We start from the raw sequence: 26,174 nt of genomic DNA on the forward strand, positions 1-26,174 counted from the left end.
GATTTTGAAACTGAAACTGAAAATTTTTGTACAAGAAAAAAGAAATGTCCGTGTTTTGGCTGATCGCAACAAAAAAAAAAGTCTAAGTTAGTCTAGAGCCTAGCCTCGGCGTGACTTGTAGCCAACAGTATTGCCTTGGCACATAAAAATTTGCTGATCAATACTCAATCAGTTATCCGATCCTAATCCTTACCGATCTGATTGTGTTTTTCTCTAAGCCTGAGATCACCTCGCCCATTTCGCTTCTCTCGCTCTGTCTTGTATACATGCGCGGTTAAAAATATTTTTTGAGGGTTTATTATTGTTTTCACTGCGTCTAGAGCTCTGCAGAGAGAGTCAAATAAGGCCTTACAGTCGCTGCTAGCACAAATGATCAAATGAGAGGAAATTCTTATTTAAATCTCGCGCGAGAAAGTTTGACGCTGTAGGGCTGCCATCTCGCGACATCCAAATGAAAGATATCCGTAAACGTCTTTTTGTACTAAACTACCCACAATGTGCACATATGCAAATTAATAGAATATAACTTCTTTAACAATACATAGCTGTTTATACAAATCTTCTTTTTGACGCTCGATACCCATCGCCACGCCCCCATCGCTCACCGAAGCCATAGTTGCCAAGATGCATCCATGTGGCAACATGGCATCCGCTACGCATGTAAACATGAAGGAGATCAAGGAGAACTTAGAAAACTGGGAGCACCCATCAGAACCTCTGGCCCTGATCACTGAAAAACAAGCCGAAGGTGTCTCTCATCTCATGGCTCATGTAGCGGAGCGCCCTATGCCCGTTGGTGTGAGTTGTTTTCGCACGTCGTTACTTGGCCGTTCCTGTGGCGCACCGATGTGTTTTTGGTTCCGCCTTCTGCCATGTACCCGTAGTTTTACCGCAGTTGCCTTTTTGATCGTGGGCAGTGAAAAATTATCTGCGTGCCCCAGAGTTGACTGCGTGTTATTAAAATTTCTGTCCTCAATAAAGCTCGTTGTAAACAACTCATCCCCGCTACAACAACCACGATCAGATGTTAATTCACACTCGACCTTCGCTACTCCTTTGAGTTGGGTTTCTCGAATTGTTTGGCAGTAGTAGGAGACACAAAGATAGAAAACTTTGGAAAGGTATACAGCAGCTACAAATTCTGTGAAATTCACGTAACATAAATTCGTTCTCAGTTTCGTGCTTAGCGCTACGTCACTACTGCTGTTTACAGCAATGTTCGGCCTCGGTAGCCTCGGTATGGTTCTGTCAGCTTGTTCTTTCGATACATAAAAACTGTGCTGTTAATAAGCTTGTGCGTTGCTATTTTCTGGACATCTCAGATGCCAGTGAAAACGACGGTGACGCCGTCGGACCTCAATCGCAAGGCGATGCCATTGGTTCCCGAGCTGTCCGAGCTTCCTGAATGCTTGCAAGGAGTTCTGAGGGGAGACACTGTGATTACGAATGCACAGCAGGTATGCCAACCGCTCCGACGCTTGTATCGCGTAAATTTCCTGCATATATCGCTTTATGACAGGCCACATCATACAGAAATATCTTTTTTTTTTTTTTTTTAGTTTCTGACGTGGTTCTCGGAGGTGGAGGAAAAAATGATGGAAGAAAGTGACTGGGAGTACACGTACGTGCTAATACTTCCCAACTTTTCGTGTATGAAATGCTTTATTACTCTAGTTACTGCGATGACCTTGAGACATGTGTCTGATATTTTATGCAGAAACTACATTGACGTGGTGACGTCGTATCGGGAGAAATGTTGCGAGCTGTTGTCTGAGATCGACGCCTCGATGGCGCAGCTCAGATTGCTCCAAGAGGAGTACGAGTTTGTATCTAACAAGACGAATGCACTCCATGAAGCCTGTGAACACTTGCTAGATGAGCAGGTATCTGGAGTTCTCTCTGCTAGTTTCTGGTCATCTAATGTTATATGTGTGTCACATTTACTAACACATTCTCATTGACACCCTTACAGTCAAAACTCATGAATGCAGTTGAAAGCATTGCTGAGAAGCTTCGTTACTTCACGGAATTGGATACATTATCTCAAGTAAGCCGAATTAAAAGCTTGTAATAGCTGTACTGATTTAACCAATTTTACTCTCTCACGATCTTCTTTGTTCCTTCAGAAAATGGCTTCTCCTGACATTTCTGTCCTGAATGAAACCTTCATACCCCTGTTGACAAGACTGGATGAGTGCATCAGCTATCTTGAGTCGAACGTATGTGTTTTATGTTGCCTGTATTTTACACTGCTGTTATGCTCACAGATATGTTCAAGTACCAATGTGAAAATGTCTATCAGTTCTGCAAGCCTCACGCAAATACTACAATGTGCCACTTTTTTGACAGTAGTTCTTCCTTTGCTTACCGTAGGTTTTGTCCAATTGAGCACCACCATCTTTATGCTTAAACAGAAAACTCTGAACTAAAACCAACTTGATAGTTGTTTGGGTATGGTCATTTAGTGAGTGGAAAACTCGTTATATTTTTACAGATTACTGCAGTCATGGTCCTTTACTTCACAGAATTAGCACTTGACAATCACAATGAGGCAGTTGCCTATAACCAGCATTTAATTGTATTGTTAATCTGTTTCAGCCGCAATATAAAGAGGCAGCCACCTACCTCGTCAGGTTCAAGCACTTGCAGTGGCAAGCACTGGAAATGGTTCGTTCGTATGTGACAAGCACCCTGGAGCACACAACGCATCAAGTCTTGTCTCGAAAGGACCCGCTGTGCTCTGCTGACAACTCTTTTGCGCTTTTGTATGGCAAATTCAGGACTCATGCTCCAAGAATTCATTCACTGGTGGCCCAAATTGAAGAACGTGTGGACCGAAATGCCGAGTGAGTACTAAATTATTTCCTTTTCTTGTTTTTGTTGCACTGGAAAAAAACCAAATTGACTAAGACACTTCTTTCAATGACACCTTGTCATAAGCATGCCATTCAGCACAGAACCGTCTGCTGACGACATGATTAGTTCATCATTCCTTCCAAGTTGGAGCAATGGCTACCATGCACAGTGAAGCAAATGAAGCGTACATTACTTTAATGCAGTGCACTACCTGCTCTGCAGTTTAACTAGAACTCAGGATACTGCAGTCAGATGATGCTAACCATCTCAAACCTCTCTTTACCTGTGCATCTAACTACAGTTGTGCAACTCAATTTTTTTTCTTAAAGGACCCTGAGGGCAACTTCATCCAGTTAGTGTTCTGAGTAAAAGTTGATTATTGGCTCTTCCTGGCTGTGTTGTAATTTTTTTGGCAGCAAAAGGCGCATTTGTCGCTGAGAAAATTGGATTTAAAAATCGTCCCTCCAGACGATTCCAGCTCATGACCAGTCTTGTATGTGTTACAGAAAAGATGTAGCCAGGTACGATTACAGTTACTTCATCTGAAATGTAACTAATTTCTGTGGTCAATTATGACGCCCGAAGAGTAACAACAACTACACAAGAGTAATCGATTACTATTCAGTTATTTTCCTTCCTACTCTTATAAGCTAGAAAAAATATAAATGCACTAGAATGAGACAGTGAGGTTATCTTAATCAGTTTTTTTATCGCAATCCGCAGGCCATTAATTTTGACCAGTTTAAGTTTTTGTCAGTATTATCAGTAACATCAGTAGCAACTCTGAAGTCTCTCGGTGTACTATCAGCATCAATTGAAACGCGAACAGCACAACTCGCAGATATTATACTAGGGAGGCAAAATACATGAGCAGTCGATTTTCCCATCGAAGCCGAAAAGACCGCTCTTCTGAAATGTTAATAGCCCACGCCTGTATTTCATCTCCAGCCTCTAATATGCTTGATTTTTTGTGCTCGTGTTTCAGGTGTTTTGTTCGCGTTTCATTTGACGCTGATAGTACATGCTGGAGAGAAGGGCAGAGTCGTAACGTACGAAGACCTAACATACCACCCCATAGTTACTCAAAGCACTGCACTTTGTGATTCACATTGTGAGGAGACAAAACTCAAGCTGACTAAACATGACATCAGTTACGCCATCGTAAAGAAATGCAAACCACAGAACACGGCGCTAGTCAAATGCAGGCCGCTCCGGCGTGCATGTCTGGACATTCTTGCACATGTGGCTTTACAGCGGCCCGATTACTGTGTCTCTCTACTCTGAAGGAATATTTCATGCTAGCACTAGCATTTTCCACCAAGTTCAGGTTGTCTTAAGTTATACTGGCAGTTGTAGTCTTGTTTTTTGAAAAGGTATTGACTGATTACTGGTTAATGATTACTAAAAAAAAAAAGAGAGAATTGGATTGCCAAGAACACTGCCTTTGCAGAAAGCAATCAGTGTATGACAGAATTCAAAGAAAATCGAATTTATGACAAGTAATCAATTACTTGTAAGTGTTACATACAACTCTGTACGTGACATCCTTAACAAATAGGATGGGTTACCACCGTTTTAAAGTGTATCGTGGAGTAGTGTAGTGTGTAAGACCCGAGCCCTAAAATCAGTGCCAACATACGCATTTTACTTGCGAAACCAGTAGCTTATAACAGCTCCATTTTTGGTGAGAGTGGTCTCTTGATAATTACAATGCAGTACATTATCGATGCAGGCCAGTTTACATTTGTCTGCAGTGTCCCTTTATCAAAAATGTAAAGTGGCTATCGCATACAAGCCTGGACTGTGATAAATGTTTGGATAAAGCAGTGTGGAAATAGAAGACTGTCTTGTCTTCAAAAGCGGGTGTTGATATGAGGCATCAAGAGTGCCTAGCATAGGGCCATGGTTATGACACACTGCTTCGCACCTTAGCAAATGAACTTTCCATCTGGTAGCTTAGCGCGAACTAGAGCTCGTTGGAGAAGTGTCATTGCACTATATTTGACATTGTTGGTGTACCCTGCTAGGCTAATCACTTCCTTCTGCATGGATTAAGTTTTAACGAGAAAAAGATGTCTTGCTCCTGTGGTTCTTCGTAGTTCATGTGTTGAATGTTAGGGGAATTTCACTTTGTTTGTTTGCTCTTTAAAACCTCTGAAGTACTCTCACTAAGTTATGCTATGGCTAAACAAGACCGTCATAAACACTTGTCATAGCAAGCTGAGGTGCTGCCTCATGTTATGACCTCCTTTATCCCCTCGTCAGCTTTAGACAGGATCACAGTCATTTATCTCCTTATGACCTTCGTGCTTCCATCCTCAAGTACTATTGCTCGTCTCGGGTGAGTGCAGGTACCGAGAGCTGCTGGATGCCTGCCACACGTGCTACTTTGGGCAGCGAGAGACCCTGCTTGGGTCCAGTGTGTCGACTGCCATGAAGGAGCTGGCGGCCACCCACCAGAGGGACCACTGTGCCCTGGTGCGTAGCGGCTGTGCCTTCTTGGTGCACCTCTGTGAGGACGAGCACCAGCTCTACATGCAGTTCTTCACCAAGACCTCCGCACTCCTCGAGTAAGTCCCCCCTTTCCACTAGCTGCCGTGACAACTGGCGGTTGTCGCAACCCTGTCAGACTGGAAAAATTTAGGGCAGCTTTGACAGGGTGCGAGGTTTGCATTGTTGTAATTTGCTAACATTCATGTTGGAATCTAAAGTAATGGTTGCTGCAAAATCCCTTCACCGGTTATTGCTTTGCCCAAACTTACTTAATGCCCAAACTTACTTGTGTCAGTAGCTTGACACAATGGCCTCAGCAATAGTCCGCCACAAATGAAGAACTTGCTCAGCACAGTGCTAAAAGTGCCTCTTATCTCAGAAATTAGCCACCTTTATGTGAACGTATTTGTACCATTACTGCTTGCGTTGTATGTAATAATGTTTATTAAGTGTTTCTAAGCTTGTTTATTTAAACAAGCCTTCCAGAGATGTTAAAAGTTACAAAATGAACAAAATGAATATACTAATCTTTAAAATTTTAGGACATGTTTAATACTTTGAATATTTACACACTTTATTAATTTTAATTTTTGTCATTTCCCTGTGACACATTGATTTCCCACATTGCATTTCTGCTGTTCCATAGTATCACTGCGCAAGGCAAAGTCCTCTAAACTAAATGTTTAGTGGACTTGTTATGCTGTCGTGCTGCATGTTTGATCTGACAAGGCCGTTAATTTTAAGTTACCTCTGTTCAACAAATTCTAGAGACTCCTGAATAAAGTTTGCTTAATCCCTGATGTGCTAGCTTTCTATTCAAGTGTTTTTAAGGACAGCATGCTGTGTGAAAAATTATGTAAAAGGAGAAGGTTTTTAGCAATTGGATGTCCATCAATAGTCACTACAATTTTTTTTGCATTTTATGCATTACGACACATGTTACTTCCACTGGCTGTTAGAGGTAGCTCACGTGAAACTTCAAGATGAATTTGCACTGTTTTGAGGGGCTTAATTACATGCCTATGTGTACTGTTGGTTGAAGTCACCAAACCATACGTAAGGGGGGAAAGTCACTTGACTGAGCATGTACATTTCATTCTACAAGTGCACTTTGAGTCATCACCATGCCTGTAATGGTTCAGGTCTGTTCATATTCTTTTCTTAGCCCTCTCTCATCAGCTTTCTCGATATATGTCTGCCAGCTTACAGGCGGGCGTGTGAGTTTTTTTTTCATATGTGAGACTTTAGATTGCTATTTAGATTGCTATGATACCAAAGATGCATTTTCAGATTTCTTCCAAAGCACTGTTGTTTAACCCTTTGAAGGTTTTTGCCGTATATGTACGGCGGCGGTTTTCTGTCCCGCAAGGTCTTTGCCGTACGGGTACGGTTTCGATCTTCCGTTTGAAATTTTGCGCCAAAAGAACAATGCGTGCTCACTGGGGGGTGCTGCCACCTCTTAGGACTTACAAGAAGTGTTTGAATTTTGTGCTGCCTTCTTACGGAGATAAGCAGAACTTATGTCTAGCTTTAGCGCGGCGGCACAGACTGCGGCAACACCCCTTTTGTAGTTTTGGTTTCGCCGCGTGATCGCAACGGAGTCGTGCGAAATTTGAGTTTTCTTTTTGTCAGCACTATCTTGCAGGGGCTGCCGAAGTTGATTTCTGTCTTTATTGGCGCTGCTCTTAGCTTGCTTATCACCGTTGCTCGCGAGGTATTCTCGCCCTCTGTGGCAACGCGCCTACGCGGTTTCGATTCCGCCGCAGGATCGCAACGGAGTCGCGCGAAACATGTTTTCTCTTTGTGGGCACTGTTTTGCAAAGGCGGTGAAAGTTGATTTCTATCTTTATTGGTGCTGCTCTTAGCTTGCTTAATCACCGTTGCTCTTCTATTCTATTGAACATTTTCCAGTTGTGAGTGAAGCTGTCACCAAAGTACTGTTCCTAATTTTTTTTTACTATTTATTCTCGATTATATACATTTTGTAGATTCAAGATCCGCAATAAAGTAATTTGACCACCTGGGAAAGTTTTCTTCAAAATAATTCGACCCTCAAAGGGTTAAAGCTCTCAGGAATACATGTTGCACGGGATGCCTTGTCTCTGTGGCCATGACCTAAGCAGACACATGCAACCAGCTCCTTACCATATTTCCTCTTTACCAGCCACCGCAGTGCCTCAGTGGTTATAGCGCTTGTCTGCTGACCCGAAAGGCACGGGTTCGATCCCGACCGCGGCGGTTGAATTTCTTTGGAGGAGAAATTCTAGAGTCCCGTGTACTGTGCGATGTCAGTGCACGTTAAAGGTTTAACCCCAGGTGGTCTAAATTTCCGGAGCCCTTCACTACGGCGTCCCTCATAGCCTGAGTCGCTTTGGGACGTTAAACCCTTTAAACCATAAACCATATTTCCTCTTTTTGGGTTCTTTGTTGTCAGTAGACAAGGTAAACAACAACAGTACTTTGTATTGAAAACCAGCACTTACGAACACAGACAGAGGACGCGACAAGACAAACTGAAAGCGCTTCCTTTGTTGTTTCCTCCAAGCCAAACTGTAACACAGTGCAGAGCAAGTTTTTGGCATCCTTTGCCATGCTTGCATACAGCAGTGTTCAAGTCATACCACAATGACGAATGATGGTCAGTCCATCACAGTAGCAGTGTATCAGCTCACTGTTAATATTGACCACCTTTCCTGTCTGAAAGGTGCCTCTTAGCAAATTCAAGTGCAATGGCATGGCCATTCTTTGTAGCATACAGTGCTCTGCTGTAGCAAAACAAGAGAGTTTTGTGATAAAAAAATAAAATTGAGGTATTCTGGTGTAACCACTCTCAAACTGAAGGCTTGCACATAGCAACACACTGGACTGGACTGTTCTTTGCATTTTTTCTGTTAAGCTCATATATATTATTAGTAGTCACATAGCACAGAAATTTGAGTCATGGCATTGAGAACATTTGTAGCTGCCACCAGAATGGTAGGCTTTATGCCATGTGTGTCATTCTTTCTTTTCTTTCAGTGAGTTCCTGAGTCACCTTTGTGGAAGGCTGTATGATGTCTTTCGTCCAATCATCATTCACATAAATCATCTGGAAACGCTGGCAGAACTTTGCAGTATATTGAAGGTACAATGGTTTGTGTTCTTATTTTGTGTTTTATTACTCTTGAGTAATACAGGTATTTTGCTATGGTAGGAAAAAAATTCATGAACTCAATTTTTTTTTCCTTCCAGGTTGAAATGATGGAACAACATGTTGCTGCAAATCGTAAGTGTGCTTGAAAGTAGCTGTTTTTCAAATTTCTTTTTGGCATTAATCATCTCTCTTTAACATATATTCTCGGATGAGAAAAAAAAAAATTTTAGGACACCACCAGCAATAAATATAGTAAGCGATATTTTTTAAATCTCACCTTTGTTTTACTGCACTCTGTGGTATTGCGATGCTGTCAGCTTTTGTCTTTGACAAGGTGATTTTCGTCTCTTGAAGGAAGAGATAAATACACATTGTTTGCTTGTTGATACATTACTTACTTTATCATACATGAATTATGCACAGGGCATTTACATGCAGTATCAGAATACAATTTCATGCAAATTGATGTGATGAGTGCAGCTCCTTTTTTTTTTTGTTTACGTTTAAACAATTAAAGCTCACTGCAGTAAGAAGTTTATGTGTGTGTTTTTTGCCGTCCTTTCTTTGGCACTTCCTTTGCATAGGACAGCATCATTTGATTGAAGCTGCTTGGAAGAAATATAATATACGCTGAATGAAAAACTCTTCTGCAAAATCTGCAGCTTATATTTTGAGGTGTCCGCTTTGATTCTTTTTTTTTCTGCTTGCCATGTCTTTGTGTTTCGTCTGAAAAAATAATGGTTGCATCAGTGCCTGCCTTAACCTTTGATAAAGCACAAAAGTGCACATTTTGTTTACATTGTTTGCATTGCTTGCATAGGAAGTTACGTAAAAACGTAAAAAGCGTTCCTTTGGAGGTTTCCGTGTCAAGCAGTAACTGTTTTGACACTACTTTGTATACATGTCCTTTATTCCGTTCTGATTTTTGCAGCAAATGAGTTGCGAGCATTTTGCAAAGTTGCTCAGCAGATGCTGGAAGACGTACAGGAGAGGTTGGTCTACCGGACGCTCGTCTACATTCGCACAGATATCCTGGGCTACAACCCAGCTCCTGGTGACCTTGCATATCCAGAAAAGCTGGAGATGATGGAGGCATGTGAACGCCAATTTCATTGCATGTAAAGTTCGTCATTGCATGTGGTGTTTGCATTCCAAATCTCCACATGGGTGTTATAAAAGATGCCATAGGAGACTGCTGTGGATTAATTTATTCTAGCACATACCTAGGGTCCTCTATGTACACTGACATTGTAGAGCACGCAGGTGTTTTCGTATCGCACTATCTATAAAAGTGCAACTGCCAAAGCTGGGATTTGACCCCACACCTTGCAGTTAGTCAGGACTAAAAAGCCAGCTGTGCACTTGGCCAAAGAAAGCTGGCACTAAGCTGTGTAGTGAGTTCTTTGTAGGACTCCCGTTCCTCAAAGGTCTCGGAATCCAACGGTTTCACATGGTCACTCCACACATGCACGCTTCTCGTCTTCTGCCCTCTCTTGAGCTCCACTGGTTCAAAACAAACTTCCAGATTCTAGTGCGCATGCTCTGGTAATGCTGGCAACTGGTTCAAGCAACAGATGATGGCAGCTGTCAGGCATGCATCTGACGCTTCACATGTGCGATTAATGCCTGAAGGAAGCAGATTGCACCTTTGTCGCTCAGCCAGTTTTCTGGGTGACACAATGTTTTTTCGCACTTGCCAAACAGCAGCTCATCTTGTAAAGAAGGCGGATTGAGTCTGGTAGTCTAAGCTAGCCTCCTCAAAACACCAGGCTTGCCTTATTGAAACCACAATACAGTCTCCTGTCACCTATGGTTACATGTGCAGGAGACTCGTTACTTTTGACAAGGACTGTAACTTAGCTACCCTAACTGGTTGTTCAGTTTGATTGCCAAGGATGTTCCAGCTATTAAAGCTTTAGGTGTGCCCATCTGCACATATCAGCTGACATAAGCTTCTATCTGTAAAAACTATGATTTTGAGAAGAGAGCAAACCAAGCTGAAGCAGCTACTAACATGCAACCAACATAGTGAATTCAACTAACATTTCATAAAAAAAAATTTCAAAGGCATTTAAAGCTTGTTTTTGTTAAGTCCCTGGAACTCTACAGATAAGAGGACGTGGGAAATGGCATGCAAGTAGTCGCGTGTTGAATGAGCATTCAACTATCATTTAACAAGTTGGTGTTATTTTCAATTTGGTTGTCAAGTTTTGCAGCTGTTGCATGCTGTACAACTTCCTTCACACTGAATTCTCATCACAGAGATGTGAAGGAGCCTGTAATCTCTCACTTACTGTATTCAGAATGACTACATTTGAGCTTGGTCCCACTGTACATAGTGTGAACTTAAAGTAGACACATGTTGTACTTAAGGAAATGTTGCTGTTCTTTGTGAAGGGCTTGATTATACATAGGTTAAGAAATGCAGGAACTCACCATTTAGAAGACTGGATACTGGCTTTGCTGCCTCTTAGGTTTGCTAGGACCATTTATTGTCTGTTAGGTTTAGTAACGTGAATTTTACATAGAGCGATGATGTGAAGATATTAGATGGGCCATTAGTGATGTTTCAAGAGGCTTCCAATTTTATAATTACATTCTTTGAAAGCCATATCAGCATGGCAAGACTTTGTGCCTAATGGTGTTTCTGATTTGTGGATTTCATTTCTGTGCAGAGCATTGCAGAGAGTCTGGCACAAAATTCCTTGAGCAGATCAAGTTCCCGTGGATCGCTGGTGTCCCTTGGCTCCTCTGCATCGGGAAGCCTGCCCCATTTACAAAGCACCCACCACGGCGAGAAGCCCCATGAAGTGGCCGTGCTTCAGGTGTCGTCCGCACAACAGGTCACCGAAACCGGTAGTGGCAGCACTACCATGCACACAACTATTTCATCGCAGAACTCGGATGTATCCACGAGGCACAAAGGATGTAAGCAAATGTTGAGAATAGTTTTGGCTGTAAATAGCTCAGTACTGTGCAGCTTTGACTGCTCTGCATTTTGTGCGGTGATGCATTCCCTCGCTCACTTCTTCAACAAACCATGTGAATCCTATCGAATATTTTACAGTGGGAACCTAATTGAAATTTGAAATTTAAATACACAGTAAAATGAAATGATTTTCACCTAGAAAAAAGAAATGTTTCAATAGACAAAAGAAGGAACGTGTGGTAATTTGGAAAGCGAACAAGTTGAGCATTCTTGTAAAAGTAAAAATGCCATCATGGTTCTTGTTGTAGCTTTTAAGCATTAACATTCTTGCGCATTTAAAGAATGAAAACAAAAAGTTAGAACTTGTTTTTGACAAATGCAGTAGAAACCTAATTAATTTAAGCAGTTGCTAGTTTGAAAATTGGGATTATCATAACTGCCAGTACTGTCCTGGAGAATGCTCCTGCAAGTCTGCGGCATCAGGCCCTCGTTTTCACAGGCAGCTGAGCTCGCACTGGTTAATCTGGGCGAACTCCTAGAATTTCGCATTTCCCATTCACCTCTGTCGTGCGTGCAGTGGCTTCACCACCAGTCTATGGCGACAGTAGCTCAGCCAGCCAAGCCAAACTCCATGCCATTTCAGGCGCTGATTGGCGCTCCTTGCAAAGACGTGGCGTGCAGGAATACCACATCACTGAGGGGATTTTTTGAGACTACTGCAGAAATGTGCACTGCGTGCAAGTTTTTCGTTTGGTGCTCAGAGGAGGTCGCATGCAAGTCTGGTGCTTCCTCAGAGATTGCAGAGTTGGGACTGTAGTATACAGGGTGTTTCAGCGAACACTTTCAAAAATTTTCATAGACAGGCTTTCTGGGATAAAAATATGGCTTTTGCGGCACAGTATTACCAGTGTTGGCGGACACCAGAAAACTGGTGAATCGTCTGAAGTAGTAAGTTGGTTAACCAATTTTTAATAATTAACTTCTTACCTAGCTGACTTAGGTGCCTAGTTGTAATTAGAGATTTGTAGCCGGTCTTTAGTAATAGCCATATCAGTTTTTAGAAATTAGAAAACGTGATTAGCGTTGGAGCTGTGGCTCAACGAAATTTGGCTTTTTGGACTAGTTACGTGCTCTGGAGGGGTTGCTTTGCCTGCATGCTTTCAAAAGCCCATGTATTTTCTCACGATGCAGCCAGATTTTATCAAGTCACAGCGGCGAAGGTAACCGCGTTTTCGAAATTCTAAAAACTGATATGGCTATTAGTAACGACCGGCTACAAATGTCTAATTGTAACTAGGCGCCTAACTCTACTAGTTAAGAAGTTAAATATTAAAAATTAGTTAACCAGCTCACTGCTTAAAGCAATACACCGCCTTTCTGGTGTCCGCCAACACTGGTAACACTGTGCCGCAAAAGCCAATTTTTTACCCCAAAAAGCCTATTTATAAAAATTTTTGAAAGTGTTTGCTGAAATACCCGGTATCTAAAAGGCACACTGTCATGCTTTACATTTTGTGTTGTCTCGGATTAGGACAGAGATTGACGTAGCTTGCAAACGTTGTGGGTGAAGGCCCAACCCTGGTAGCCTATGCTGTGATCAAGCTTCACATGTCCCTTTATCCTCTGACTGAAAGCATTTAGACCACAACTAAAGGCTATGTTTGAAATGAAAGCCATTATTTATGACAGATGTTGGAAATGCATGCTAAGGAAGTGAGGTACACTTAGGTATTCTTTGCTGCTCATGTCCGTTAAGTGAAAGGGTGGCTTCTTGCATGCAGTTAATATTTTTTTGACGCGACGGTTCTGCAGAATTCTGCTATCTTTAGCCTCATCTAATTAGTTTGCAGACTTTATTTGGCACTGTGGTGCAATACTCTTGTCTAATGTTAATATACAGTAGAACCGCGCTGTTACATTCTCAGTCACTGCATTTTCTCGGCTGCTACGTTTTCGTGAGCCACTCCCGTCCAAGTTTTCATAGATGCCCATGCAATACAGACCTGACTGTTACGTCACAAATATGGGTACTTTTCCGCATGCTACATCGCGAATGTCACTTCGTGATAATGCTTTACCCCGGGCCACAGCATTTTATGTCTAGCGAGCGCCAAACAGTGATGACAAACCGACCATATTTAAGCAGGACTCTAGATTCCATCATCGGCTTCCGGCGTGTTGCACCCACGTTGATACCGAGCATACTTTGAAGGCAATGTTAATCTTTCTGCAGCTTTAGGTGCAGTTCCATCTCCGCCGCGACATGAGTGCGAACGAACGAAGGCGCGAAAACGAAACTATGCTGTACGAGCTGCGCTTTACTCTGAACAGAAAGGAGTAAAAAGGCACTCTTCCTTTTGTAAGGCAGTGCGCTAGAGGACAGCTTACTCCCTTTTTCACTCTCATAAAGGCGTATTTGTGTTTAGAGTGGAGGTACTACAGTCGTACAGTTGCATGGGTTGGCTCCGAGGCATGCTTTTGTCAGTCGCATTTGCCCTGACGCCTGCAGCCCAAAAAATTCAATTTCTAGGTCTTGATAGATGGAGGTTGTGTAGAATTGAAGCTGCAGCTGCCGCGAAAGCAGTGCAGAATCGCGCACGTGTGCCCAAAAATCGCCCGCTCCGCCAGCTCTTTGCTGTTGCCTCCTTTGCATCGCAGGGCATTTAGGACATTTTTTGAATGTGAACAGTTGCAAGAGCTGCGAAGCCTTTCAAATTCCAAAAGACCATGATGCCCTTGCTAGGAGATAAAAAACAAAAACGGCAGGCAATGATTTTTTTTTTCATGAACGCTTCCGGCTAGTACATTTTTTTTGTTTTTTTTTTTCGCGGTCCCCTGAAAAATGAAACAGCGGGAAGCTGCTGTATATTTACTATTTGTCTTTCCTTTGTATTGGTCATTGTGCTTTGTGGTAATGAGAACAAGATACTTGGTCACAGCAGGGTCAGCTTTGATGTTAATTTTATTAATGAAAATAATGTAGAGCCTCCTTGGAGTACTACTGTATTTCAAAATAATGATTTTTATGGTGACTGCAATTATTGAACTGGTGCAGTATCATAATAATCCGTTTACTCTAGATGGCATCTTGTGTGCATTTATTTTGTCTGAACTTGTACTATCTGCAAGAAATGAAATGCGAACAAGACAACTGAGCCATAAAATGCAAAATAAGAATATTTTAGCCAGGGGAAGGTCAAAACTTGCTCAGGCTCTTTTAATTTCAAAGGCATGAATACTCTTCAGAAGTGTTAATCAGCCTCGCTTGTATTTCCTCTCCAAAAGCTAATATGGTGGTATTTTTGTGCTACTGCCTCAGTTTTCTTATTCGCGTTTCATTCATTGGTGATAGTACAAGCAGCTAGATTTTTATGTGTGAAATACAACCTAACTACTACATCCTTATATGCTGTGTGGTGAAAGGAAGAATTCAGTGTTAAAATAACTCAAGTTTGAAGTCATTCCAAATGAACTTGTGTTCTTTGGGGGAAGGGAAGGGAAGGGAGGGGGACTATTTCCAACCTTTTTTTTTTTTAACAATGCTTTGGTTGCATTTAAAACCACATTTTAATGAAATGGTTCATAATATGACGTAATAAATACAATGAAGCATAATCTTCCTTGAAATGTAACTTAACACATATCCCTCTGCATCTAAGAAAACAGTGGGTCTGATGAAGCAACATCAGCTTCCCATCAACTTTATTACACTGGACCGCAACTGCATTTGCTTTAGTGACTATAAATTGTTGTAGTCAATAAAAATTACATTTAATTGTTCTCAGTAAATTTATTTAGGGGAGAGGCCATGTACATATCTGTCACTGAGCGAGGAGTGCCTGTTTTTAAGAGCATTTTTCTAATGAGCAAATGTTTCTCTCAAGCATGGTGTTGCAGTGTGACTGAAATGCGATACATCAAATTTTCTCAGATTCTCCTGCTGACCTGCATGGAATGTGGTACCCCACAGTTCGAAGGACGCTAGTGTGCCTCTCAAAACTCTACCGTTGTCTCGACGTGAGTACTGGATTAAGCTGCATCCACTTTTGTGCAACAGGAGCAGACAAATGTGGCATATGCTGCATGACATAGTCATGTCTTTTCTGTTCTGTGCCTGCCTTGCAAGCTTGCCACAATCCCAACCTCAGGGCCACGAAAGTGTTGCATGGTGTAAGCCACCCATCGCATTTCATGCTGTTAGGAACAAAAATAAGATTGACACACGAACAAAAACTGCCCCCAGTTTATGTATGCAAATCACACGCCACCTTGTAACTGGCAAGAAGTTTCTCAGAGAGACTGCATTGAGTAATCTGAGTCAATCCACGTATGTCATGGTAGAGGATGCTTTGAGGCTTGACTGGACTCTCTTTCAGTGATGTCTTGGAAACACGCATACCGAACACTGCTTGGCGTCATATTTTCACATGAAGCGTGTAAGGGCGTTGCGCCCTTACAATGCATAAAGTCATTGCGCATTTACAGTAGAGTGAAGCACCCACAAGTACAGGACTGGTAGCATTTCTGATGTCAACATCCCATTTGTCATAGGTAATGAGCAAAGCAAGAGAAATACACCCTGAAAATTATGCAGGCCAGTGAAAGGTACACTTGATAGGGTGCTTGTTCAGGTGCTTACAGTGCAGTCACCATTTGTAGGCTCATTATCTCTTAATTTACCATAATCTCTTCGTTGCCACATTTGTATAGCTCACTTTGTCTGGTATTGGTTTCTGTGGCTTGTCTAATTCTCAGCATCTCTGTGTTGCTTTTAAGTGTGCTTTTCGTTTCTTTTTTTTTTTTCAAGATCTTTTTACAGCGTTCATTTAGTTAGCCTGCCAAAAAGCCTTTAAATGATGTCCTTTCTTATTACCCCGTCCTCCTCTTTTGCTTTTACATCCTCTCATCTTTTTCCCCCAGTGCAAGGCAGCTAACTGGAACACTGTTCTGTTTAGCCTCCCTCCCTCCCCAAAAAAGTGTTAAGTAGTACTTCAACATTTTTTTTCTCTTTCTTCTCTTGCCAGAAAACCATCTTCCAAGGTCTCAGTCAGGAAGTACTGGCAACATGCATCGAATCTTTATCAACTGCTGGGAAAGAAATCTCAAAGAACAAGGTGACTGATTTCATTGTGTCCTTTTTTTTTCTTTTTTTACATTGCATTTCTTGCACTCATAGTAGCATGTTTTTTTTTTTACGTGCGAGTGCAAACATGTTCAGGTAATATCTAGATGAGATAATGTAATTTTTCTTTTTGCAGACACCTCTAGATGGAGAGCTGTTTCAAATTAAGCACTTGCTTATTTTGCGAGAACAAATTGCACCTTTTCAAATTGACTTTGCCATCAAGGAGACATCGCTGGATTTCACAAGAATCCGAGGTATGCACCAGTGGCTATGCTTAATATTTAAAAACATCAAATTAGTCTTCTATTTGTGTGCAGTAAACTTCTTGTTTCACATTGAACACATCCATAGTTATTCACTTGCAACATAAAAACAGTATGGAAAGGAATAGTGTGGTGTATAATACTGATAGTAAAATATTAGTAAAAAGAAAAAGTATAAGAAACTTTATCATGTCAATGGTTAGGTCAGTATTTGAACTGTTATACCTACTCTCACATTTTTTAAAAGATATGGGCATAAGCATGTGCATTCAAGAATGTCATTCTGAGCCATTCTTTTTATGAGCATACGTTCTGATTTTTAAATTCTTTCACATCTAAAGGTGCACCAAAGTGAATTCTAAGTTCATCTTTTCACTGCGGGAACTTGATCTTCATGCTGCAAGCATTCTTAGAAACTTCGAATTATTATCCTGTGTGGTCGATTTGCCTATTAAATTAGATAAAACGTCCCGGCTCCTGCCCTTTTTTTTTAAACTCACTGCGGAAAGTAGTAGGAGTCAGCCAACATGGTAACCATAGTGAAAAGCACACGCGGAGTGCCTTTCAGCCATTTGCAAGGTGGTTTGCGGCTCTGCGTCGGCAGAGTGATACGCAGAGTGACGCAGCAGACTGTTGGCCGCATCACACCTGCGGCGGCAGGCAAGGAAAAAAACATAGTCTGCTTGCTTCAGTCTTGTTATTTCGGTGATATGTTCTCCAAACCACAAGTATGCAGCAGTTATATCAAATTATTACTTACATTGTGTCCAAAAAAAATTACTTTGTTTTTCTTCATAGATTATAGGATTTTCATTGGCCATCACAGGGTGATGAGGTTGAGTCTCACGAAAGCAAATACTCCACGCATATTTTCATTTCCGTGGGTTTAATTTGTGGCTGTGTTGTCTGCAACTAAAACTGTTTATTCACGGAAACCCTAGAAACAAAACAAAAAAACGTTAACGAACAACGCTCTTTTGTTCACCTTTAAGGGGCAGTTCTTATAAGTAGGTGTTAAAGATAAGCATTAAGTGTAGATAAGTAGGACTCTCTCAGCACTGTGCGTGCATGGGAGCGTGAAGAAAATTGAATCGAACTGAAGGTAACTGCCAGTGTTGGAAGTAAAGTTGCTCAGGAACAAACCAATTTTGTGACTTTTAACTCTTATTGATGCATATGCATGGCACCAGACTGCTCCAGTCAGCAGCATTGCATGCCAGAATGACTTTTTCAGCTCTGCCACAGCCCTCAGTTGAACATTGTGAACCGTTCAGGCAGTCCGCATTGTAACATGAATCTGTTTGTTTTTCATAAATTTCACAAGCTCATGCAGCACAGCAGAAAAATAGTATTGTATTTTCAGGCATATAAGTTGTTTTGTTTTTTTTTGTGAAGTTTTTTTCTGTGCATCTTGTACGACGGTTTGACTTGCATACAGCGGAAAATGACGTGACAGCATGCCATCTTTTGCAGTCCTTGGTAATTACGTCTGAGAATAAATTCGACGAGTAAAAGAGAAAAAAATTGAGTCACTTTCACTTTTATTTGTAAAATCGCGATCTCACTGGTGGCAGTGTACTGTCGCTGCATCCACTCTGCCCATATTGTCTAAAGTTTCCATTTTGGCGTCGCATCCATTTGGCTTCACGCATGTCACGCTCGGCTTTCGCTCAGCATGTCGCCACGACGCAGCCTGCAAGGCGAAAAAGCTATGACACAAAATTATTGTTGTGTGCTACTGAATATGCTCTGCAGAATAGGAACCTGGACAGCAGGGAGTCAGTTTGATGTGAGTGAAAAAGTTTTCCAGGACTGGCGAAAATCTACAAGAGTGCTCCAGTCGATGAACCCAACAAAGAAGTCAGACTGTGGGCTGAAGGCATGCTTGCCACAGCTTGACCATAGCTTAAGAATCTTTTGCACACGGCAGCTGGCACAAGCGTGTGTTTCCATGGCACACTCTGATGAAATGATCTTCAATGCATTTTAGAGCACAGCTCTTAGGTGCCCACTGCTGCGTTCCATGTCGTAACATAGTTGTCAGCATTGTAGGTGTAACCAGTTGTCTAAGTAGCTGAGCAGAATGCCACCTGGAGGGTGGCTAGCAGCGTAACACTCCACCTGCCTATGGTAGCAAGTGGCGAGTGAAGTACTGCGCTCAAATTTCGCATGACTGACTACCGTCATCTGTTCGTTTTTGTAGCGCTTACTGAAATGTAACAACAGGTGTGACTTATGTGTGATTTTTCTCAGAAAAACTGCCTACTGCAGGGGGCGCAACTTAGCGCTTACCGAAATGTAACAACAGGTGTGACTTATGTGTGATTTTTCTCAGTAAAACTGCCTACTGCAGGGGGCGCAACTTACCGCGCAACTTACCGCTTACTGAAATGTAACAACAGGTGTGACTTATGTGTGATTTTTCTCAGTAAAACTGCCTACTGCAGGGGGAGCAACTTACCGCGCAACTTAGCGCTTACCGAAATGTAACAACAGGTGTGACTTATGTGTGATTTTTCTCAGTAAAACTGCCTACTGCAGGGGGCGCAACTTACCGCGCAACTTAGCGCTTACTGAAATGTAACAACAGGTGTGACTTATGTGTGATTTTTCTCAGTAAAACTGCCTACTGCAGGGGGCGCAACTTACCGCGCAACTTAGCGCTTACTGAAATGTAACAACAGGTGTGACTTATGTGTGATTTTTCTCAGTAAAACTGCCTACTGCAGGGGGCGCAACTTACCGCGCAACTTAGCGTTTACCGAAATGTAACAACAGGTGTGACTTATGTGTGATTTTTCTCAGTAAAACTGCCTACTGCAGGGGGCGCAACTTACCGCGCAACTTAGCGCTTACTGAAATGTAACAACAGGTGTGACTTATGTGTGATTTTTCTCAGTAAAACTGCCTACTGCAGGGGGCGCAACTTACCGCGCAACTTAGCGCTTACCGAAATGTAACAACAGGTGTGACTTATGTGTGATTTTTCTCAGTAAAACTGCCTACTGCAGGGGGCGCAACTTACCGCGCAACTTAGCGCTTACCGAAATGTAACAACAGGTGTGACTTATGTGTGATTTTTCTCAGTAAAACTGCCTACTGCAGGGGGCGCAACTTACCGCGCAACTTAGCGCTTACCGAAATGTAACAACAGGTGTGACTTATGTGTGATTTTTCTCAGTAAAACTGCCTACTGCAGGGGGCACAACTTATATGCCAGTGCTACTTACTGACCGAAAAATAAAGTAATTGTTGTGGTGTATCAGTGGAAGTGATGAAAACACCTGGTCAAATGACAGCAAACTTTCTCCAAAGCCTGTAGATCTTTCTGGGCACATGTAAATATTTTGTGAGCCCCTTCTTTCCTGTAAATAAAGTAAGTTTAGAACTTGCATCTTTTGTGCTCTTAGACACACTCACTTTTTTTTTTCTGTCGTAAAAGATTAAGGCTGTGTTCCTGTTAATTGCAAATGTTTCAACCTAGCAAGCACTGAATAGATGGCTCAGTCATGCAAGCAAGCACAGCTGAACTGACTTGCAGCAGTTTGATATCCTCACACCAGTCAACCTTACGCTTACCTAGTTCTTGTTCCCCCCAAGCTTTTAAAGTTGTATTGGTTAAAAAAATCATATCAATGGGACAATAAAAGCACGAAAAACCAGCCAGAATTTTTACTTTCATGTCACGTTTTAAGTTCTGCAAAGTACTACTCCTCTTTTTGTGTGCTTATAGCCTGTTTGTTTGTCATACTCTCTTACAGATGCTGCGCTCAGCTTGTATAATAAGAAGTCAAGGCTTTTTTCGCTGGGAACAAACAATGCTTTGCTGGAGTTTGTCTTTGAGGTGAGCATTGCACCTTTTCTTGCTTATTATTTCCCCCCCTCAGGTTCGTGCATGCTGGTGTGCTGAGCAAAGTAGTAAAAGCTGGGTTTTAAGAATTGGTTGCACGTAACATATTGAGGTAGCAATTGTATCCTTGATCTTAATGTCGCTGGCTTTGCAGCTCCATTCCGTACGTAGCAGGCAACGCTGCGGAGGGTGCGGAACTACTTGTGCATCCGCAAAATGATATTACTCTGCCACATGTAATTCGTTCTTAAGCCTCGATCAGTGTTTGGACGAAAACAAAGAGTGATACTATAAAGTGAAGTGGTAGCATTGAAATCACAGTCGAAGCTGTGAGGCGCCCAGTGTTCGGGGCCTCTGGCCATAATTTTCACCGAGTGCGAACTGCGGTTTAAGCACAGACGGAGTAAGAGCAATTCACTCTACCAGCTGCGTGTGATACCGCAACATGTCAATCTCACTTCTTGAAGTGTCAGTCAATCACAGTACAAAATGTGTTAAGAGGTAAAATGAAGTGCAGGAGGTTGCCACTCATGGTACCTGTGATTTGTCTCAATGAAATATGCGTGTGTTCACTTCGGTTGTATGGCGAACTACTTTTTTACCGCAGGCTTAGCCTGTGCAAACAGGCTCGCTAGCTTTGGCAGTGTTGACTGCTGTGTATGAAATGGAGTACGTACAGTTGTTTTGCTGGGTCTCATAGTCTGTTGCAAGGTTTATTAATTGGATACCTATGAAGTGCTGTGTCTGATTGTGGTGTTAAGGGTTGGAAGACCAGTGAAGCTGTCATTACTTTTTTTATAACGATGGTGGAGCATCAAATGATTGCAAGCCTTTGCAATTTTTGATAAATATGATGCAAAAGCCTGCTGCTGAGTTGGTCAGTCAGCACCACTTGACATAGTGCAGCTGTGAAATATTTGAATAGTATTTGCATGCTTACAAAGTGTACGACAATGCAGCTTTCATAATCTTAATGGTTGCTTTACTGCCATGCGACTTTTTGTCAGCTTGAAATCCACAACCAAAAAGCTTTTTCCTGTGTTCTTCCCTCTTGTATTGTGTCATTTAGCTGACTTACATGTTCTGGAATTACACACCAGCATGATAATAGTAATGACATTTCATGAGTGGCAGATTTCTTTTTCTTCTCATTTTTCACAGTCGTTCCTCATGCCTCTTTTTCCCTGCTTGATCGAAGGCATTTTGCAAACTAATAATAATAAATAGCCCAGGTTGCAGCTGACTCCAGAGGGCGGACTTGCTGATTGCAGCTGCACTGGTGTCCACTAAAGTCCATCCTCCCTTTAAATTCACTGACGCGCTCCATCAAGTAGCACAGAAATACTTCTGTGATGTCATTAAACAGTTTGAAAGCTGCATGCTGCATCATGTGCGTCTGATTAGTGGCATGGCTTCTGCTGTTCTTTCTAGGGATCATTATCTCTGAAGGAGAACTTGATAGATTCCAAGAAGGCAGTGGACAACCAGTTGAAGGCCCTTTGTGAGGAGTTCATTGGCAGTTCAGCAAAAATGCTTATTGGGCCACTCCAAGACTTCCTGGACAAGGTATGGGAATATGCAGCAGGAGCTTGTTTCTTCAGAATGCATGCGGTTATTGCCTTGTGTGTTATGCTTCAAACATGCGTGAGCATGTTCCTTTCAGTCATACAAAAGCTGCATCTTGCTTTCACTTCTAATTCCTGACTACCACAGCTAGGAGATCGTTTGACGTCCTTCGCTCTACGAGATGTGCTCATATATTGAATGTGGGGGTAGAATGAGCTGTAGCGGGGCTTCCGGAAAGCAATGTTTACAACAAAGAACTTGAATTCATGACAGACAAAAATGCTGGCGCAGCACTAAGCACTGCGATGTCAGTGCTCAGTTATTTGAGTTTTGAATGCAAAGTGTTCTGATTCAAGAACTGTACAACCTCTGTATTGTTAGCCTCGCCTTTATGACCTCCAAAATCTGTATTTAGGGCCAGTCTTTATTCAGAGTCGTCATTGTCAAGGACGAGAATGAGGAGAACTTCTCTAGATGGCCGGCTTGTTTCTATAAGCCAGTGTTCCCTGCTCCCATGCAGGCCAACCTTATTTTGCAAGTGAAGCAGCAAGAGCCAACACGAACAGTGTCTCTGCGGAACCAGCCATTTGCTTCACCCGACGCAGTGGGATCAGTGGTGAGCAGCGCCTATCGCCACCTGAAGAGCAGCCTGACCTCCCTGGGCCGAAGTATGGCTCTGTATCTGGCAAACAAGGACACTGAGCAGATCCTCTTCAAGCCCATCAAGGTACGAATGGAAAGAATCATAGCTTGTGCTCAAAAAACCACTGTTGCCCTTGTGATTCAAGAGGCACAATGAGGCCTAAGGAGGGATGTGGCTTTCAACACCAACTTTCTGAGTTTTTTTATTGATTTTGACTAAGGATGTGTGGCTTTCAACACCACCTTTCTAATTTTTTTATTGATTTTGATGAAACTTCTTTTCCTTGTTAGCAATGCCTTCAAACTTAAGTGCACAAAATTTCAGCATTATATCAGAAGAAAATTTGTTTCTACAAATGTTCTTCTATAAACATGCCACCAAAATTAGGTGCCCTACTCCTTGAAGAGGATCCTTAAGGGAAGGGAAGCGTAGCAGGGGGTGACAGAAAATTAGGTGGGCAATGGATGAGATTAAGAAGTTTTGCGGGGATAGAGTGGCAGCAGCTGGCACAGGATAGGGTTAATTGGAGAGACATGGGAGAGGCCTTTGTCCTGCAGTGGACATAGTCAGGTGAGGATGATGATGAAAGATAGTGGAGTTTTGTGAGTGCACCAAAACGATCAGGTTCAAAACAAACAAAACAATTGTGACAAAATCTGCTCCACAAGGTGAGCATCTAGTCATAAAACTTGTTTGGTTTATGGCTTATGGAGGCTTAATGTCCCAAAGCAACTCAGGCTATGAGGGAGGCCGTAGTGAAGGGCTCTGGAAATTTCGACCACCTGGGATTCTTTAACGAGCACTGACATCGCACAGCACACGGGCCTCTAGAATTTCGCCTCCATCGAAATTAAACCACCACGGCCAGCATCGAACTCACGTCTTTCGAATCAGCAGCCAAGCCATAAAACTTGGTATGTTCCCCAATATGCAGTACCACTGTGGTTCACGAAACAATTTTTTTAGAGTACTTCCCTGTGGATTTCAGTGTTTGAATTTCGGGACAGCATAGAAAACGAGGCATACGAGTGGACGCAATTAGTTTCAAAAAATATTTTTGCCATCTTTTACAATTTGAAGGCCATATCCCCCTTTAAACAAGGAAGCTGCCATGTAGACACTGACGAGCAATGTTCTGTTTGTGGATCATTCAATGATTGCATACCAAATGCATGTTCTCCATAATGACGGACATTCCCACATGAATGTGCTGTGTTTGAAAATGGATGTAGGTTTGCTGATGGTAAAATTAGCAGTGAAGAATGCCGTGGATAATGCAGCCCCTTCATAGAAAACTTCATATCCTCGTCAAATCCCGCTTGCATTATGTGCACATTTATCTTTTACAGAATTCTTAAAAAGCATCGCTCCAGCAGCCTGAGTGCCATCGGACGCCGGAGAGCAATCAGTGCTCCCACCTAGTCAGCTTTTCAAAAAGTGTGAAACGATAAGGGTGCTCTGAGCCTCCAAATTAGTGAATTTGTGTAAGCAAGATTTCTGCCCCCAGTGGCCAAACAGCTCCCAAGTCACCTACGCTTTTCCGTGACACTTATTACAGTTTTGATTTAAATATGCACTCTTTCGTGAATGTATTTAGCTAAATATGAGCCATAGAACATTGCATGTTTAGGTATTCCCAGAGGCCTGCAGCAGAGAGCACGGACAAATCTCGAAAGGGTAGAACTGTTGGACCTGTGGCTGCCAGATTTTGTGCGCACAGTCACGGGACCGCTGAGACTTGAGATATGTATTTGGATTAACGCTGACAGCCGAACTTTTGCTCAGGTGTGTCAAGTATACAACTTCAAGAATTACCATATTCATGGTTAGCTTACACATAACTATTTTATGAGCCAGTTTTATAAAAAAATTAAAAAATTTTGCTACTGGACATTAGAAAATGCTGCGTTAGATAGTCGCATAGCTTTGTCACGTGTAGAAACTTGGCTAGTCCGGGGCTATCTCTATATGTGTATATAGTTATTTTATGCAGTTACTTAGTGCACATAGTCAGCTTAGCAGTGAGATGTCACCATGTTTAGGTTAGCTCAAGTGAGGTTTAAACACATGCACCCTTCTTTTTTAGGCGAATGTGGGCCAAGCTGAGCTGGCATCGTTGTAATGTGATCGAAATATTAAGACAAAGTTTTGTATTAGGTTGGTGCGATGTGTTCAGCGTCATGCTAATAAAATATACAAAATTGAGGTGCTGCCTGCAGAGGAAATGTTGTGTGCTTTTATGCTTTGTTCATAACTGTTTACTTCATGTTATGATGTTTGAAATATGCCGGACACACTTCTGTTTCTAGGCAAAAGTGCTGGCAGCCTATGAGAACTTGAACCAGATTGTCAAAACAAGTTACTCCGAGGAGGACCAACGAATCATTGCCTGCCCATCTGTGGAACAGGTTAGTTGACACGTTCATTGTTGTGGTCTTTAAGATTGTAAAGCAGTATTGAGTGGTCAGCATTTACAAAGCATGGAGCATTTGCGACATGCTGTGATGCACTTGTTAAGTGCTTACAAAACTCGTAGATGAACAAGAGCAAAGTGTAGAGGTGCTTACCTTTATTTTCTTTTTTGAGTCGTCTGTAACACATTTTCTACTTATGGTGAACTTGACTAGAAATTAAGTGTGGTCACTGATGCATCTGTTCTTTTCTTTTTTTTTTCAGATTAATGTTGTATTAACAGGATTTCAAACCAAGTGAACTGCATGCGAGAAGCTGCCCGATAGCTCAAAGGCAAACATCTAAGCACTGAAAGATGCAAATACTAATGCAGCATTAAGCAGCAGGCCGATGTAAGCAAAGCTAGGCAGCAATCTGCAAACGCCACAAATTCTTTTTTTTTTTTTCTAGCGCTTGTATGTCTCTGGTATTGTGTGAATGCTTCAAATATGTACATAGATGTAAAAATGCTAAGTTATTTGGAGAGCCACTTGTATGAAAGAGCGTTGTTGGCTGTTTTTCTACATTTTATAGTGCGAGGGGGTTGTTCATATACAAAGGTATTAAATATTTGTAAGGAAACACGTGCTTGTCTCTCTGTCTCCCTTAGTACCATGTCACCATAACCCTTGGCTTCAATACCTGCATTTGCTACATGTACAGACTGTTTCTCATGCCTCATGGGCATAATAGAGGGCACCTGATGTGTTTAATTCCAAATAAACGAGACCACTGCATATATCATTATATATCACATATAGCATATATCATGCATTAGTATGTCTGTTATTGCAAAACGCCACAGTCAATGTGCCTTGAGAGATGATCACTGTTCAGCCAAAGCCCATTTGTGCTGCACCTCAGC

The 26,174-nt window shown here is 42.0% G+C and overlaps 1 protein-coding gene across 1 annotated transcript; it reads left to right on the forward strand.

Annotated features, from left to right (window-relative positions):
* The first annotated feature begins 618 nt into the window (after positions 1–618).
* On the forward strand, positions 619–25,893 carry Cog3 (conserved oligomeric Golgi complex subunit 3). The gene is made up of 20 exons (XM_089545792.1): positions 619–798; positions 1,323–1,457; positions 1,560–1,621; positions 1,718–1,883; positions 1,973–2,047; positions 2,127–2,219; positions 2,599–2,846; positions 5,208–5,426; positions 8,368–8,473; positions 8,581–8,614; positions 9,414–9,574; positions 11,158–11,410; positions 15,343–15,428; positions 16,436–16,525; positions 16,670–16,790; positions 20,561–20,643; positions 22,081–22,215; positions 22,736–22,942; positions 25,168–25,266; positions 25,535–25,893. Exons 1-20 carry the CDS (start codon positions 625–627, stop codon positions 25,568–25,570), a joined length of 2,583 nt encoding a protein of 860 aa, XP_089401918.1. The 5' UTR covers positions 619–624; the 3' UTR covers positions 25,571–25,893.
* The last annotated feature ends 281 nt before the right edge of the window (positions 25,894–26,174 follow it).

The sequence above is a fragment of the Amblyomma mixtum genome, chromosome 5, assembly GCF_055824585.1.
Source record: "Amblyomma mixtum isolate Tamu chromosome 5, ASM5582458v1, whole genome shotgun sequence".
In the NCBI taxonomy this organism is placed as follows: Eukaryota; Metazoa; Arthropoda; class Arachnida; order Ixodida; family Ixodidae; genus Amblyomma; species Amblyomma mixtum.